A 14,982-nucleotide genomic window follows, 5' to 3' on the forward strand; every position below is an offset into this window, starting at 1 on the left:
GAGTAGAGCTGTGTGTGTGATGTGTGGGGATCAGGATGGATGGAGTAGAGCTATGTGTGTGTGATGTGTGGGGATCAGGATGGATGGAGTAGAGCTGTGTGTGGGATGTGGGGGATCAGGATGGATGGAGTAGAGCTGTGTGTGTGATGTGTGGGGGATCAGAATGGATGGTGTAGAGCCGTGTGTGTGATGTGTGAGGATCAGGATGGATGGAGTAGAGCTGTGTGTGTGATGTGTGGGGATCAGGATGGATGGAGTAGAGCTGCATGTGTGATGTGTGGGGGATCAGGATGGATGGAGTAGAGCTGTGTGTGGGATGTGTGGGGGATCAGGATGGATGGAGTAGAGCTGTGTGTGATGTGTGGGGGATCAGGAGGGATGGAGTAGAGCTGTGTGTGTGATGTGTGGGGGATCAGGATGGATGGAGTAGAGCTGTGTGTGATGTGTGGGGGATCAGGATGGATGGAGTAGAGCTGTGTGTGTGTGATGTGTGGGGATCAGGATCGATGGAGTAGTGCTGTGTGTGTGATGTGTGGGGATCAGGATAGATGGAGTAGAGCTGTGTGTGTGATGTGTGGGGATCAGCATGGATGGAGTAGAGCTGTGTGTGTGATGTGTGGGGATTAGCATGGATGGAGTAGAGCTGTGTGTGTGATGTGTGGGGATCAGGATGGATAGAGTAGAGCTGTGTGTGAGGTGTGGGGGATCAGAATGGATGGAGTAGAGCTGTGTGTGGGATGTGGGGGATCAGGATGGATGGAGTAGAGCTGTGTGTGTGATGTGTGGGGATCAGGATGGATGGAGTAGAGCTGTGTGTGTGATGTGTGGGGGATCAGAATGAATGGCGTAGACCTGTGTGTGATGTGTGGGGGTCAGGATGGATGGACTAGAGCTGTGTGTGTGATGTGTGGGGGATCAGGATGGATGGAGTAGAGCGGTGTGTGTGATGTGTGGGGATCAGGATGGATGGAGTAGAGCTGTGTGTGTGATGTGTGGGGGATCAGGATGGATGGAGTAGAGCTGTGTGTGTGATGTGTGGGGATCAGGATGGATGGAGTAGAGCTGTGTGTGTGATGTGTATGGGATCAGGATGGATGGAGTAGAGCTGTGTGTGATGTGTGGGGATCAGGATGGATGGAGTAGAGCTGTGTGTGTGATGTGTGGGGGTCAGGATGGATGAAGTAGAGCTGTGTGTGATGTGTGGGGATCAGGATGGATGGAGTAGAGCTGTGTGTGATGTGTGGGGGATCGGGATGGATGGAGTAGAGCTGTGTGTGTGATGTGTATGGGATCAGGATGGATGGAGTAGAGCTGTGTGTGTGATGTGTGGGGGATCAGGATGGATGGAGTAGAGCTGTGTGTGATGTGTGGGGGTCAGGATGGATGGAGTAGAGCTGTGTGTGTGATGTGTGGGGATCAGGCTGGATGGAACTCTATTTTATTATAAAATTAGGAAACATAACAGTAATTGTCAAAACAAAAGTATGACTCTCTCCACAGTTTGGAGCATCAAACACAAATTAACACAACATGTGTATTCCAGTCCGCACAATGTCCGCTCAGGAAGCTTGCTTCTTCTGAACAAAACATGAAAATAAGGACCTCCTCATCCTCTCTTGACCTTTCTTGAGCTTCTCTTTTGTTCTTTGCCTCTTCTCCTGCTTTAGTTTTTCTGTCCGTATCTTTCCCTTACTGCCCATGGATTCCTTGGTGCCAGAAGATCCTCGATGCCAGACAAATCAGCAGTGCCAGCATACGTTCCCCAGAAAAAAAACAAATAAACTGGCTTTAGATTTTTTTTTTATTTTTTATTTTTTTTTCCCATTTGAAATGAAATAACAGTACCACCTAGAACATTCCCCTCATAAACCCCCCTACGCTATGCCGGGCCCTTAAGAGATGAAAAGAAGTTAACATGAAATGTTTACATTATTTATACAATTTTCTGTTTCCCTACGTAGTTATACTATAACCTACTTACAAAATTATTATTTTTATATATATATATATATTTTTTTTTTTTTTTTTTTTTTTTCCCCAACACAATAACTAATCTAATATTTACAGCATATTATATACATATATACACAAAATATAATTTATTTATTTATTTATTTATTTATTTATTTTTTTTTTTTTTTTTTTTTCCCCCCCTCAATATAATTTAATTAAATTTTGTTACACACTTAATTCTCTTCACTATAAAGAAAATGACCTTCACCCTCTTACCATCACCGTCTTACCATTGAGTCCTGGTTCAGTCATTTGCAAGCCCTATTTCTCCTTTTGTACTTAAAACAAAACAAAAAGCTATTAGTGTGAGAAAAACCAGCCCACCACCAGGAATCGGAAAGGGAAACAGGCTAGGGCACCGTAAAAGAAAGGCCCCTCCATAACCGAGATGCCTTTGGCGCTCCCAACCTGCTGCCCTCCCAAGAACGTACCTTCCCCAGGTCATCAAGAATGCCCCTACATACTACTTCCACCGGGAGGATTTTCTGACGCGTCGAAACTAGACACCTTGCGTGCCACGTGAAATATCTAACCACTAGGCTGACTAAATATAACGTGCATTTATCCCGGCCACCCAGAACTTTGAAAGCTCCATATGCCCACTCGGAATAGGAGAGTCCAGCCAGCCGGGGCCAGCCGATGGAAATCCCCACCCTTCTATATACCTCTGTATTGAAGGGACATTGAAGTAGGAAATGCTCCATGGTTTCCACCGTAGAGCCACACTCCTCACGGGGGCAATTTCTTTCCTCCGTGCTCCTATACTTCAGATTGTCCCTCACATACAGCTTTCCGTGGAAAGAGCGCCAGGCCAAATCCCAAAACTTCATAGGGACCCTCACTGAATTTAACAAAACCAACCCACCCTCCAGGTCCTGGCCTGGGCAGTCCTTGAGGGCCAATGGCTTTTGGAAACGGGAGGTCAGGACCCTCCTATCAAGGAACCTCCTCGAGAGAGTCTCAACCTCCACAGCCCCCAAGCCCCATCGACGGATAAGCTTCAGAGCCGGAGTAACGTAAGCCGGGAGATGTCCGTGCGGCGTGCGTAGGTCTTTCACTCGCCCTCCTCTCACCCAATCCTGGAGAAAGGGCCGAAACCATGACTTAGAGGAAACTACCCACCAAGGAGCCCTTTCCTCATTGCGGAAGTTGACTAGATTAATCTTCAAGAAGGTGTTGACTAAAAACACCACAGGATTGACCATACCCAATCCCCCTAGTCTCCTTGGGCGGTATGTAACCTCTCGCTTCACTAGGTTCAGCCTGTTGTCCCATAAGAGCTGGAAGAACAGGCTATAGATCCGTGTCCAAGAAGACTCTGGCAAGATGCACACGCTGCCCAGATAGATAAATAAGGGGAGCAGGAAGGTTTTGATGAGGCTCACCTTTTCCCTCAGGGACAAAGACCATCCCTTCCATTGGTCCACCTTTTGACTGGCATCTTTTAGTCTGCCTTCCCAATTTGTCTCGGGATAATTTCCCTGGCCGAAATGGATGCCCAGAATTTTTAATGACTCCTGGGGTCTTGGGAGGGTGTCCGAGAGACTAAAATCAGGGTCTCCTTCTCCCAACCAGAGACTTCCACACTTATCCCAGTTGAGCTGGGATCCAGTTACCTCTGAATACTGCACAACCTCCGACATCACCCATCCCGCCTCCTCGCGAGAAGAGACGAAAATCGTGACATCATCGGCGTAGGCCACCACCCTTAGTGCCGGCCCAGAGTCCCCCAGGCCCACCCCAACCCCCGCCAACGGCCCACAACCCAACCTCCTTAAAAAGGGGTCGATCGCAAACACGTATAGCAGGGGGCTTAAGGGACAGCCCTGACGAACCCCGGATCCCACAAAAAAGGGGCGCCCAGCCCAACCGTTCACCAGCGGGAAACTCTCAGCCCCTTTGTACAAAGTTTTTAACCAATTGACAAACCCTACCGGCAGACCATATTTCAAAAGCACCGACCAGAGGTACTCATGGTTAACCTTATCAAAAGCCTTTGCCTGATCCAAGGACAGCAAGAACCCTCTCCAGTTCCCAGCCCTGCCCTGCTCCACAACCTCCCGGACACTCAGCACAGCACTAAATGTGCTTCGGCCTGGAACAGAACAGTGCTGATCACCCGAAAGCAACTCCGGTGCAAAACGCACCAAACGATTAAACAGCACCTTAGCCAAAATCTTCCGGTCCGTATTGAGCAGCGCTATGGGACGCCAATTCTCAATCCGGGACGGATCCTTACCCTTTGACAAGATGATCAGGGCTGACCTCCTCATTGACTCTGGCAGAGTACCCGAGGAAAGGCACTCATTATATACCTCAGTCAATAGGGGAACCAACTGTTCCTTAAAGGTTTTGTAGAACTCGGATGATAAGCCATCCGGACCTGGCGTTTTCTTGAGCTTAAGCCCTTCAAAGGCCAGTCTCACTTCCTCTTCTCTGATAGCGTCTGTCAAAACGTCAAGCCCAGAGGTCACTCTCTCTTCAGGAATGGTTTCAGCCAGGAAAGTCGACAGCCTGTCTCGATCTTGATCCTTCCCTGCCAGAAGGCCCGAGTAGTAGGATCTGACTACCTCCAGGATCTCTGAACTGGACCTCTTCAGAGACCCTGTACTATCAATCAGTCCTGTAACCATCTTACTATTTACTGACATCCTACAGTTTCTGTAGGGGTCGGGCGAGCGGAATTTCCCGAAATCCCTCTCAAAAACCAAGGATGTGTACCTATCATACTGGCACCTTTTTAACAGGGATTTCACTCTGGAGACTTCCTCACGGTTGCCCCCCGCCGAGACAAGCCTCTCGAGTTTCCTCCTCAGTCCTTGATATAAACGATAACAAGACAAGGATCTGAGGTTAGAGAGCTCACGGAAATACCTCGCTGCCCTTTTCTTGAAAATCTCCCACCACTCTGACTTACTGTTACATAGGCCCATGAGCGGAATCTGGCTCTGAAGGAACTCCTCAAAGGACTGTCTTATCTCAGCTTCTTCCAGGAGGGCCGAATTCAATTTCCATAAACCTCTACCCATCCGAGGGGTATCTGTAACATTCAAAGTAAACATAATTAAACAGTGGTCGGAGAACTCCACCTCCACCACCAATAAAGGTGAGGAGACAGCTTCCTCCTTTAAATAAAACCTGTCTATCCTAGACCTACTACTACCTCTATGGAAGGTGAACACCGTGTTGCCTGGGGCATGCCTGATGTGGATGTCCTCCAGGCGAGCCTCACTGACTATTCTATTCAAAGCGACGCTATCATAATCCAGTCTGTCTTTGGTACCTCCCCTATCGCAGAGCCTCGTGACGTTATTGAAGTCTCCACCAAAGACTACCAACCGGCTTGAAAAAAGATAGGGCTTGATCCTTGTGAAAAGGTCCTTTCGCTCACATTGACTTTGAGGACCGTAGATGTTAATCAGTCGTAGCTCTTGACCTCCCACAAGGACGTCTAGGACCAAACACCTCCCCATTTCCACCTCAATCACCCGTCGGCATGTGACATCTGCGGTTTTAAAAAGAACCGCCACTCCGCTATACTGCTCGGCCGCAAGAGACCAATAGGAGGGCCCGTGAGTCCACTCCCTCTTTGCCTGATATATACTGGCTAAATCTGTTAGCCTGGTCTCCTGCAAAAATAAAATATCAGCTTCAACACGGCTGAAAAAATCAAAGGCCATAAATCTTGCAGTATTTGACTTAATGCTGGCTACATTAATGGTCGCCAGCGTCAACGGACTGAGTGCCGCCATCTAAGGTGATTAAGGTTGGATGACTCTTATCTTATCCCTTCCCCTTTCTTCACCCGAAAACCCACATTCCTCTCCTCCTCTCTTTAATGACGCAGACATATCCATGCCCTCGATTGTTGCCCCTCCTTCAGGGGACGCCAAACTTTTGTCTGGTGGCTTCGGTACCTCCTCCCTCCCCTGGGACTCAGTCTTCCCAAGGACGGGAGGGGGGGTCACATCCTCCGGCCCCTCCCCACCCCTCTCGGGTTCCCCCGTCACCCCCACTAGCAAGGGAGATTCAGGTTCCCCCTCAAGGGATTGAAAACGGTTTGAAAGAGACACCAGAGGGGAGCCGGTTTGTCCTTCCATTAGTCTCTGACCCGGGGCAGGAGAAGATTTCCTTTTACCTGGTTGTTTTTTCTTTTTCACATCCTTTTTCCGCCTCTTTTCCAGCCATTCTCTGCCATCTTCATTTGATGACAGAGCGGCGCCAGAGGCGGACCCCTCTTCCCTCTGCAGTCTCTCGGTCTCCTCCTCCAACTCGCTCTCCCCTGGAGCCTCAGTAGCAGGAGCTTTCTCAAGGGCAGGGGCGCGGACCGTGCCAATGGTTTTCCCAGATGTTTCACCTGCCCTTGCCGCCTTCCTGGCTTCCAGGCGTCTCATCTGACTTGCTGTCTTACTGCCGTTCTTCACTGGACCCTCAGCCCCAGTACCCCCGTCAACACCCTCCCCCACCGGCAGACCCTCACCCTGCGTCTCCTGAGGCCTACCCGTGGGTTCAGGGGCCGTGTTGGCACTAGAACGAGGGCAGCGGCTGTAGGGGTGTCCTAGAACACCACACAGGTGACAGCGTATGTCCCTACACGATGCGGCTGTATGGCCTACCCCTCCACATGAGGAGCACACCTGCTGAGTACAGTCTGCACTAAAATGGGTGGGGTCGCCGCATCGGTGACACACTTTAGGCTGTCCCCGGTAGAAGACCGAGATCCTGTCCCTACCCAGATAGGCCGAGGAGGGGATGTGGGTCACTGAGTTCCCCGCCCGGCTCAGCTGGACCAGAAAAGTCCATGCCCCGGACCAGATACCATATTCATCCCGGTTTTTCACCGGGGCACCCTTAACTTCTCCAAAACGACTTAACCAGGTCATGATATCAAGCGAAGACAGAGACTCATTACGCGTTAACACAGTCACCGTCTTTACATCGTCCTGGCGGGACAGGGGGGAGACCCTGAAATCCCGCCAGCCGGGCCGATTCTTCACCAGCTCGTAATTGGTCCAGAAGAGTTCCAAACCCTCTGGCCTTACGAAACTGATGTCGAACTCCGGGGTACCGAAGGGATGGATCAGAGCAAAGATGTTATGTGCCCTGAAGCCCATCTTCAGCAGTAGTTCAACCACCTCACTCCTCCTAGGGCATGTTTCATCACTTTCCCACCGAAGACGGACTGCATTCCTTCTGGTCCCCCTTGGCCCGCCTGTTGGGAGTGACCAATTTCCCATATTTTCTCGGAAGGCAGAAAGACCAAAACGTTGAACCCAAAAACTTAAATCCACCTGCTCACCATCTATAAGGGCAAACCTCTCGCCCCGTCTCAGAGCGGCCGTGAGTTGCTGTCTTAAATCCCTATCCGTGCCACCAGACAAAACCCTCCTCGCATCACCCTGAACTGCACCAGCGTAGCTCTTTGCCCCAGGGGCCACCGGGGGGTTACTACTGCGGGGAGGGGAGGGCCTAGATGAAGGGCCCGGCATAGCCCCCCTCTCATCTCCACTCATCTCATTATTGCTCCCGCTCCCTTGCTGGGGAGGCTCAATCCCTTTTCCCCCTTCCATAATTTTTCCACTCCAGCATCCTTCACCTGCATTCTCACCTGCACCCACACTCTTCTCCCTCCCCTCACTCTCCCTACTTTCCTCAACCTCCACACCTTTGTTATTCTGCATTTTATTCTGTTTTGTTCTTTCAACACTCCCCTCCTCCCCTCTATCAGTGTTTAGCCCTTCATTTCCCTTATCTATTACAATCTCCTTCTCTCCCTCTGCTTCTACTTGCTTTATTACTTTCACCCCCTCATGCACTCCACCATTCTTTCTTTTATTTCCCTTTTGTCCCTCCTCAGTTCCCCCTCCCCTCTTGTTTTGGGAAACTGCTTGTATCGTCTTCCCTGCTACTTTCTTTACCTTCGGGCTGGCCTGCACCGAAAGGGTCCCCGACGAGCCACTTTGCAGCATGGCATGGGTCCTCCCCAGCCGGCCATCCCGACCACTCTCACTCATTCTTCTTTTACCCTCCTTTATTTCAGCCACACTCTTACAACTCGCAGCTCTTCTCATTTTAACATCTTCCAAAGAGACTGACTTTGGCGCAGTTTCTCTAGCACTCGGGCCTGATGCTGTCTTACTTGCCCCAACTGATTTCCCGGTGGCACCTTCCCTGGGCGCTACTGCTTTTACTTCTATTTTTTTTCCCTGGACTTTTTTAACCCTCTGAGTGCTGAGAACCCCGGACTGCTTTTTACTTTCATTCATCAGCTGCCCCTTTTTAATCACTCCTGCCTTTCCACTCCCCGCTGCTTCAGCTCCCCGCCCCTCCGTCTCCTGTGCACGATCCGCTGCCTTAACCCCTAACTCCCCGCTGGACACTAGCCCCGTGCCTGTACGAGCCGGGAGAGTTTGGGATTCAGGTTTTACATTGCATGTTGCTGGCACTGCTGATTTTACACTGGCATCGCCTCTGCCCTTTCTTGATACATTTAACCCCTGCCCGGTCCCTTTTGTTTTAGTATCTTTTCCTTTGTCCTGGAGAGGAGAGACCACCGGCTGCTGCTGCGTTGCCGCCTGTGCGTTCTCCCCCCCTCCAGGGCACTGCTCCTCTACTATTGGCAAACAATCCATATCATCAGTCCCCTCACCCGGCTCCTGTACCTCCACCACAGTAGCCTGGTCTGAGGAGACCTGCTTAGCTACATGCTCCAACTGTACTTGCTCCACCGAGCCCGCGAAACCATCATTACTATGCCCCTCCCCCTTGCAGTCTGACCCTGCAGCAAGCACCTTGCCAGACTGGACACGGGGGGCTACCAATGGTTCTATTTTCTCTCCCTTTTGACTGGCTCCCGGTGCCACTTCAGACACCGGGCGACCCCCTGCCGCAGGGATTGCATTATCAGGAAGTGGCACATATCTTGAACTTACCACTTCCACTGTAGCCTTCTTCGCCTGGCCTTTTGCGCGGATACGGGTGTCCTCTTCAGGTGTCTCGTTCCCGAAGCACAGCTTGCTCAAATCCGGGGGGGCCTCCATTTTCTGGATCTCGCTGAGTAGATACCCGCCGCTGTCACTTTCCTCTTCCATGGATGAACCTGAGAGGGGCGGGTCGGCTTGTCTTGCCGGGATGCTAGCGTCAGACTCGTGACCCGTCCTCTGCTTTCCTTGGCCGCCTCTGGGGCTCTGTTCATTAACCCCCTGTGATCTAGCAGTGTTTGAATGCTGCTGCAGGCTTGCAGAAAGCTGGGTTTTTCCTCTGCAGCCTTCCTCTGCACTCTCTTCACTGCTGGTATAGAATGGAATATTCCTATTAAAGCGCTCCTGGTGTCTCCAGTTCTCCGACATGCTGCCTCCGTTGGCCTTTATAGCGTCTTTTCTTGCCGTCAGTTTCTTAATTTCTTCCATTATGTTCTTTATTTCGTCCTGATAGTCTTTCTTTTGGTCTCTTGAGCATGTCTCTAGCAGGGCTTTCAGACCCTGCACTTCATGCTGCAGTTTCTTCAATTTGCCGCTTATTGCCTCAAACTCCCGCTTGTACTTATTAAAGCGGGTGGCTAATTGCTCTGCTGTCTCTCCATCCTTTCTTTCACCCCAGGAGTACAGATCTTCCTCCTGGGGCTTACCTTTAATTTCTGCCGCTTGCACTTTCAGTCTCTGCGACCTCCTTAATTCTGTATTGGCTCCTGGAACCGGCTGCCTCTCGCTGCCCCCCGCCGGTCCATCCCGGGAGGCAGTGGATGCCCCAGGCGAGGGCATACTCGCTGGGGAAAAGCAGACCTTCTCCCCCTGGAAGAGGGAGAGGCTGCCTGCACGTCTTCACTCTCCAACAGCTGAGCACACACTGCTGCACTCTGACACGCCCACCGCAGGCTGGATGGAGTAGAGCTGTGTGTGTGTGATGTGTGGGGATCAGGATGGATGGAGTAGAGCTGTGTGTGTGATGTGTGGGGGTCAGGGTGGATGGAGTAGAGCTGTGTGTGTGATGTGTGGGGGATCAGGATGGATGGAGTAGAGCTGTGTGTGATGTGTGGGGATCAGGATGGATGGAGTAGAGCTGTGTGTGTGATGTGTGGGGGATCAGGATGGATGGAGTAGAGCTGTGTGTGATGTGTGGGGATCAGGATGGATGGAGTAGAGCTGTGTGTGTGATGTGTGGGGATCAGGATGGATGAAGTAGAGCTGTGTGTGGGGGATCAGGATGGATGGAGTAGAGCTGTGTGTGTGATGTGTGGGGATCAGGATGGATGGAGTAGAGCTGTGTGTGTGATGTGTGGGGATCAGGATGGATGGAGTAGAGCTGTGTGTGATGTGTGGGGATCAGGATGGATGGAGTAGAGCTGTGTGTGATGTGTGTGGGATCAGGATGGATGGAGTAGAGCTGTGTGTGATGTGTGGGGGATCGGGATGGATGGAGTAGAGCTGTGTGTGTGATGTGTATGGGATCAGGATGGATGGAGTAGAGCTGTGTGTGTGATGTGTGGGGGATCAGGATGGATGGAGTAGAGCTGTGTGTGATGTGTGGGGGTCAGGATGGATGGAATAGAGCTGTGTGTGTGATGTGTGGGGATCAGGCTGGATGGAGTAGAGCTGTGTGTGTGTGATGTGTGGGGATCAGGATGGATGGAGTAGAGCTGTGTGTGTGATGTGTGGGGGTCAGGGTGGATGGAGTAGAGCTGTGTGTGTGATGTGTGGGGGATCAGGATGGATGGAGTAGAGCTGTGTGTGATGTGTGGGGATCAGGATGGATGGAGTAGAGCTGTGTGTGTGATGTGTGGGGGATCAGGATGGATGGAGTAGAGCTGTGTGTGATGTGTGGGGATCAGGATGGATGGAGTAGAGCTGTGTGTGTGATGTGTGGGGATCAGGATGGATGAAGTAGAGCTGTGTGTGGGGGATCAGGATGGATGGAGTAGAGCTGTGTGTGTGATGTGTGGGGATCAGGATGGATGGAGTAGAGCTGTGTGTGTGATGTGTGGGGATCAGGATGGATGGAGTAGAGCTGTGTGTGATGTGTGGGGGATCAGGATGGATGGAGTAGAGCTGTGTGTGTGATGTGTGGGGGTCAGGATGGATGGAGTAGAGCTGTGTGTGTGATGTGTGGGGATCACGATGGATGAAGTAGAGCTGTGTGTGTGATGTGTGGGGATCAGGATGGATGAAGTAGAGCTGTGTGTGGGGGATCAGGATGGATGGAGTAGAACTGTGTGTGTGATGTGTGGGGATCAGGATGGATGGAGTAGAGCTGTGTGTGTGATGTGTGGGGATCAGGATGGATGGAGTAGAGCTGTGTGTGTGATGTGTGGGGGATCAGAATGGATGGAGTAGAGCTGTGTGTGATGTGTGGGGGTCAGAATGGATGGAGTAGAGCTGTGTGTGTGATGTGTGGGGATCAGGATGGATGGAGTAGAGCTGTGTGTGCGATGTGTGGGGATCAGCATGGATGGAGTAGAGCTGTGTGTGTGATGTGTGGGGGATCAGGATGGATGGAGTAGAGCTGTGTGTGATGTGTGGGGGATCAGGATGGATGGAGTAGAGCTGTGTGTGATGTGTGGGGGATCAGGATGGATGGAGTAGAGCTGTGTTTGTGTGATGTGTGGGGATCAGGATGGATGGAGTAGAGCTGTGTGTGTGATGTGTGGGGATCAGGATGGATGTAGTAGAGTTGTGTGTGTGATGTGTGGGGATCAGGATGGATGGAGTAGAGTTGTGTGTGTGATGTGTGGGGATCAGGATGGATGGAGTAGAGCTGTGTGTGTGATGTGTGGGGATCAGGATGGATGGAGTAGAGCTGTGTGTGTGATGTGTGGGGATCAGGATGGATGGAGTAGAGCTGTGTGTGTGATGTGTATGGGATCAGGATGGATGGAGTAGAGCTGTGTGTGTGATGTGTGGGGGTCAGGATGGATGGAGTAGAGCTGTGTGTGATGTGTGGGGATCAGGATGGATGGAGTAGAGCTGTGTGTGATGTGTGTGGGATCAGGATGGATGGAGTAGAGCTGTGTGTGATGTGTGGGGGATCAGGATGGATGGAGTAGAGCTGTGTGTGTGATGTGTATGGGATCAGGATGGATGGAGTAGAGCTGTGTGTGTGATGTGTGGGGGATCAGGATGGATGGAGTAGAGCTGTGTGTGATGTGTGGGGGTCAGGATGGATGGAGTAGAGCTGTGTGTGTGATGTGTGGGGATCAGGCTGGATGGAGTAGAGCTGTGTGTGTGTGATGTGTGGGGATCAGGATGGATGAACTAGAGCTGTGTGTGATGTGTGGGGATCAGGATGGATGGAGTAGAGCTGTGTGTGTGATGTGTGGGGGTCAGGGTGGATGGAGTAGAGCTGTGTGTGTGATGTGTGGGGGATCAGGATGGATGGAGTAGAGCTGTGTGTGATGTGTGGGGATCAGGATGGATGGAGTAGAGCTGTGTGTGTGATGTGTGGGGGATCAGGATGGATGGAGTAGAGCTGTGTGTGATGTGTGGGGATCAGGATGGATGGAGTAGAGCTGTGTGTGTGATGTGTGGGGATCAGGATGGATGGAGTAGTGCTGTGTGTGTGATGTGTGGGGATCAGGATAGATGGAGTAGAGCTGTGTGTGCGATGTGTGGGGATCAGCATGGATGGAGTAGAGCTGTGTGTGTGATGTGTGGGGGATCAGGATGGATGGAGTAGAGCTGTGTGTGTGATGTGTGGGGATCAGGATGGATAGAGTAGAGCTGTGTGTGATGTGTGGGGGATCAGGATGGATGGAGTAGAGCTGTGTGTGGGATGTGTGGGGATCAGGATGGATGGAGTAGAGCTGTGTGTGTGATGTGTGGGGGATCAGAATGGATGGAGTAGAGCTGTGTGTGTGATGTGTGGGGGATCAGAATGGATGGTGTAGAGCCGTGTGTGTGATGTGTGAGGATCAGGATGGATGCAGTAGAGCTGTGTGTGATGTGTGGGGATCAGGATGGATGGAATAGAGCTGTGTGTGATGTGTGGGGGATTAGGATGGATGGAGTAGAGCTGTGTGTGTGATGTGTGGGGATCAGGATGGATGGAGTAGAGCTGTGTGTGTGATGTGTGGGGATCAGGATGGATGAAGTAGAGCTGTGTGTGGGGGATCAGGATGGATGGAGTAGAGCTGTGTGTGTGATGTGTGGGGATCAGGATGGATGGAGTAGAGCTGTGTGTGTGATGTGTGGGGATCAGGATGGATGGAGTAGAGCTGTGTGTGATGTGTGGGGGATCAGGATGGATGGAGTAGAGCTGTGTGTGTGATGTGTGGGGGTCAGGATGGATGGAGTAGAGCTGTGTGTGTGATGTGTGGGGATCAGGATGGATGAAGTAGAGCTGTGTGTGTGATGTGTGGGGATCAGGATGGATGGAGTAGAGCTGTGTGTGATGTGTGTGGGATCAGGATGGATGGAGTAGAGCTGTGTGTGATGTGTGGGGGATCGGGATGGATGGAGTAGAGCTGTGTGTGTGATGTGTATGGGATCAGGATGGATGGAGTAGAGCTGTGTGTGTGATGTGTGGGGGATCAGGATGGATGGAGTAGAGCTGTGTGTGATGTGTGGGGGTCAGGATGGATGGAATAGAGCTGTGTGTGTGATGTGTGGGGATCAGGCTGGATGGAGTACAGCTGTGTGTGTGTGATGTGTGGGGATCAGGATGGATGGAGTAGAGCTGTGTGTGTGATGTGTGGGGGTCAGGGTGGATGGAGTAGAGCTGTGTGTGTGATGTGTGGGGGATCAGGATGGATGGAGTAGAGCTGTGTGTGATGTGTGGGGATCAGGATGGATGGAGTAGAGCTGTGTGTGTGATGTGTGGGGGATCAGGATGGATGGAGTAGAGCTGTGTGTGATGTGTGGGGATCAGGATGGATGGAGTAGAGCTGTGTGTGTGATGTGTGGGGATCAGGATGGATGAAGTAGAGCTGTGTGTGTGATGTGTGGGGATCAGGATGGATGGAGTAGAGCTGTGTGTGATGTGTGGGGATCAGGATGGATGGAGTAGAGCTGTGTGTGTGATGTGTGGGGGATCAGGATGGATGGAGTAGAGCTGTGTGTGATGTGTGGGGATCAGGATGGATGGAGTAGAGCTGTGTGTGTGATGTGTGGGGATCAGGATGGATGGAGTAGTGCTGTGTGTGTGATGTGTGGGGATCAGGATAGATGGAGTAGAGCTGTGTGTGCGATGTGTGGGGATCAGCATGGATGGAGTAGAGCTGTGTGTGTGATGTGTGGGGGATCAGGATGGATGGAGTAGAGCTGTGTGTGTGATGTGTGGGGATCAGGATGGATAGAGTAGAGCTGTGTGTGATGTGTGGGGGATCAGGATGGATGGAGTAGAGCTGTGTGTGGGATGTGTGGGGATCAGGATGGATGGAGTAGAGCTGTGTGTGTGATGTGTGGGGGATCAGAATGGATGGAGTAGAGCTGTGTGTGTGATGTGTGGGGGATCAGAATGGATGGTGTAGAGCCGTGTGTGTGATGTGTGAGGATCAGGATGGATGCAGTAGAGCTGTGTGTGATGTGTGGGGATCAGGATGGATGGAATAGAGCTGTGTGTGATGTGTGGGGGATTAGGATGGATGGAGTAGAGCTGTGTGTGTGATGTGTGGGGATCAGGATGGATGGAGTAGAGCTGTGTGTGTGATGTGGGGATCAGGATGGATGAAGTAGAGCTGTGTGTGGGGGATCAGGATGGATGGAGTAGAGCTGTGTGTGTGATGTGTGGGGATCAGGATGGATGGAGTAGAGCTGTGTGTGTGATGTGTGGGGATCAGGATGGATGGAGTAGAGCTGTGTGTGATGTGTGGGGGATCAGGATGGATGGAGTAGAGCTGTGTGTGTGATGTGTGGGGGTCAGGATGGATGGAGTAGAGCTGTGTGTGTGATGTGTGGGGATCAGGATGGATGAAGTAGAGCTGTGTGTGTGATGTGTGGGGATCAGGATGGATGGAGTAGAGCTGTGTGTGATGTGTGT

General features: G+C 51.5%; 1 protein-coding gene across 3 annotated transcripts; it reads right to left on the minus strand.

The window, feature by feature from the left end:
• Positions 1-1,422: 1,422 nt before the first annotated feature.
• Positions 1,423-9,846, minus strand: LOC136629202 (uncharacterized). 3 transcript variants are annotated; one of them, XM_066605375.1, is made up of 2 exons: positions 8,946-9,846; positions 1,423-1,723 (listed from the first exon to the last, which is right to left on the minus strand). In XM_066605375.1, exons 1-2 carry the CDS (start codon positions 9,771-9,773, stop codon positions 1,664-1,666), a joined length of 888 nt encoding a protein of 295 aa, XP_066461472.1. In that variant the 5' UTR covers positions 9,774-9,846; the 3' UTR covers positions 1,423-1,663. The 3 variants fall into 3 exon arrangements, with proteins under 3 accessions (XP_066461472.1, XP_066461474.1, XP_066461473.1); XM_066605377.1 differs by lacking the exon at positions 1,423-1,723 and adding an exon at positions 2,155-2,291; XM_066605376.1 differs by lacking the exon at positions 1,423-1,723 and adding an exon at positions 4,949-5,053.
• Positions 9,847-14,982: the final 5,136 nt, after the last annotated feature.

Source organism: Eleutherodactylus coqui, chromosome 5 (assembly GCF_035609145.1).
Source record: "Eleutherodactylus coqui strain aEleCoq1 chromosome 5, aEleCoq1.hap1, whole genome shotgun sequence".
In the NCBI taxonomy this organism is placed as follows: Eukaryota; Metazoa; Chordata; class Amphibia; order Anura; family Eleutherodactylidae; genus Eleutherodactylus; species Eleutherodactylus coqui.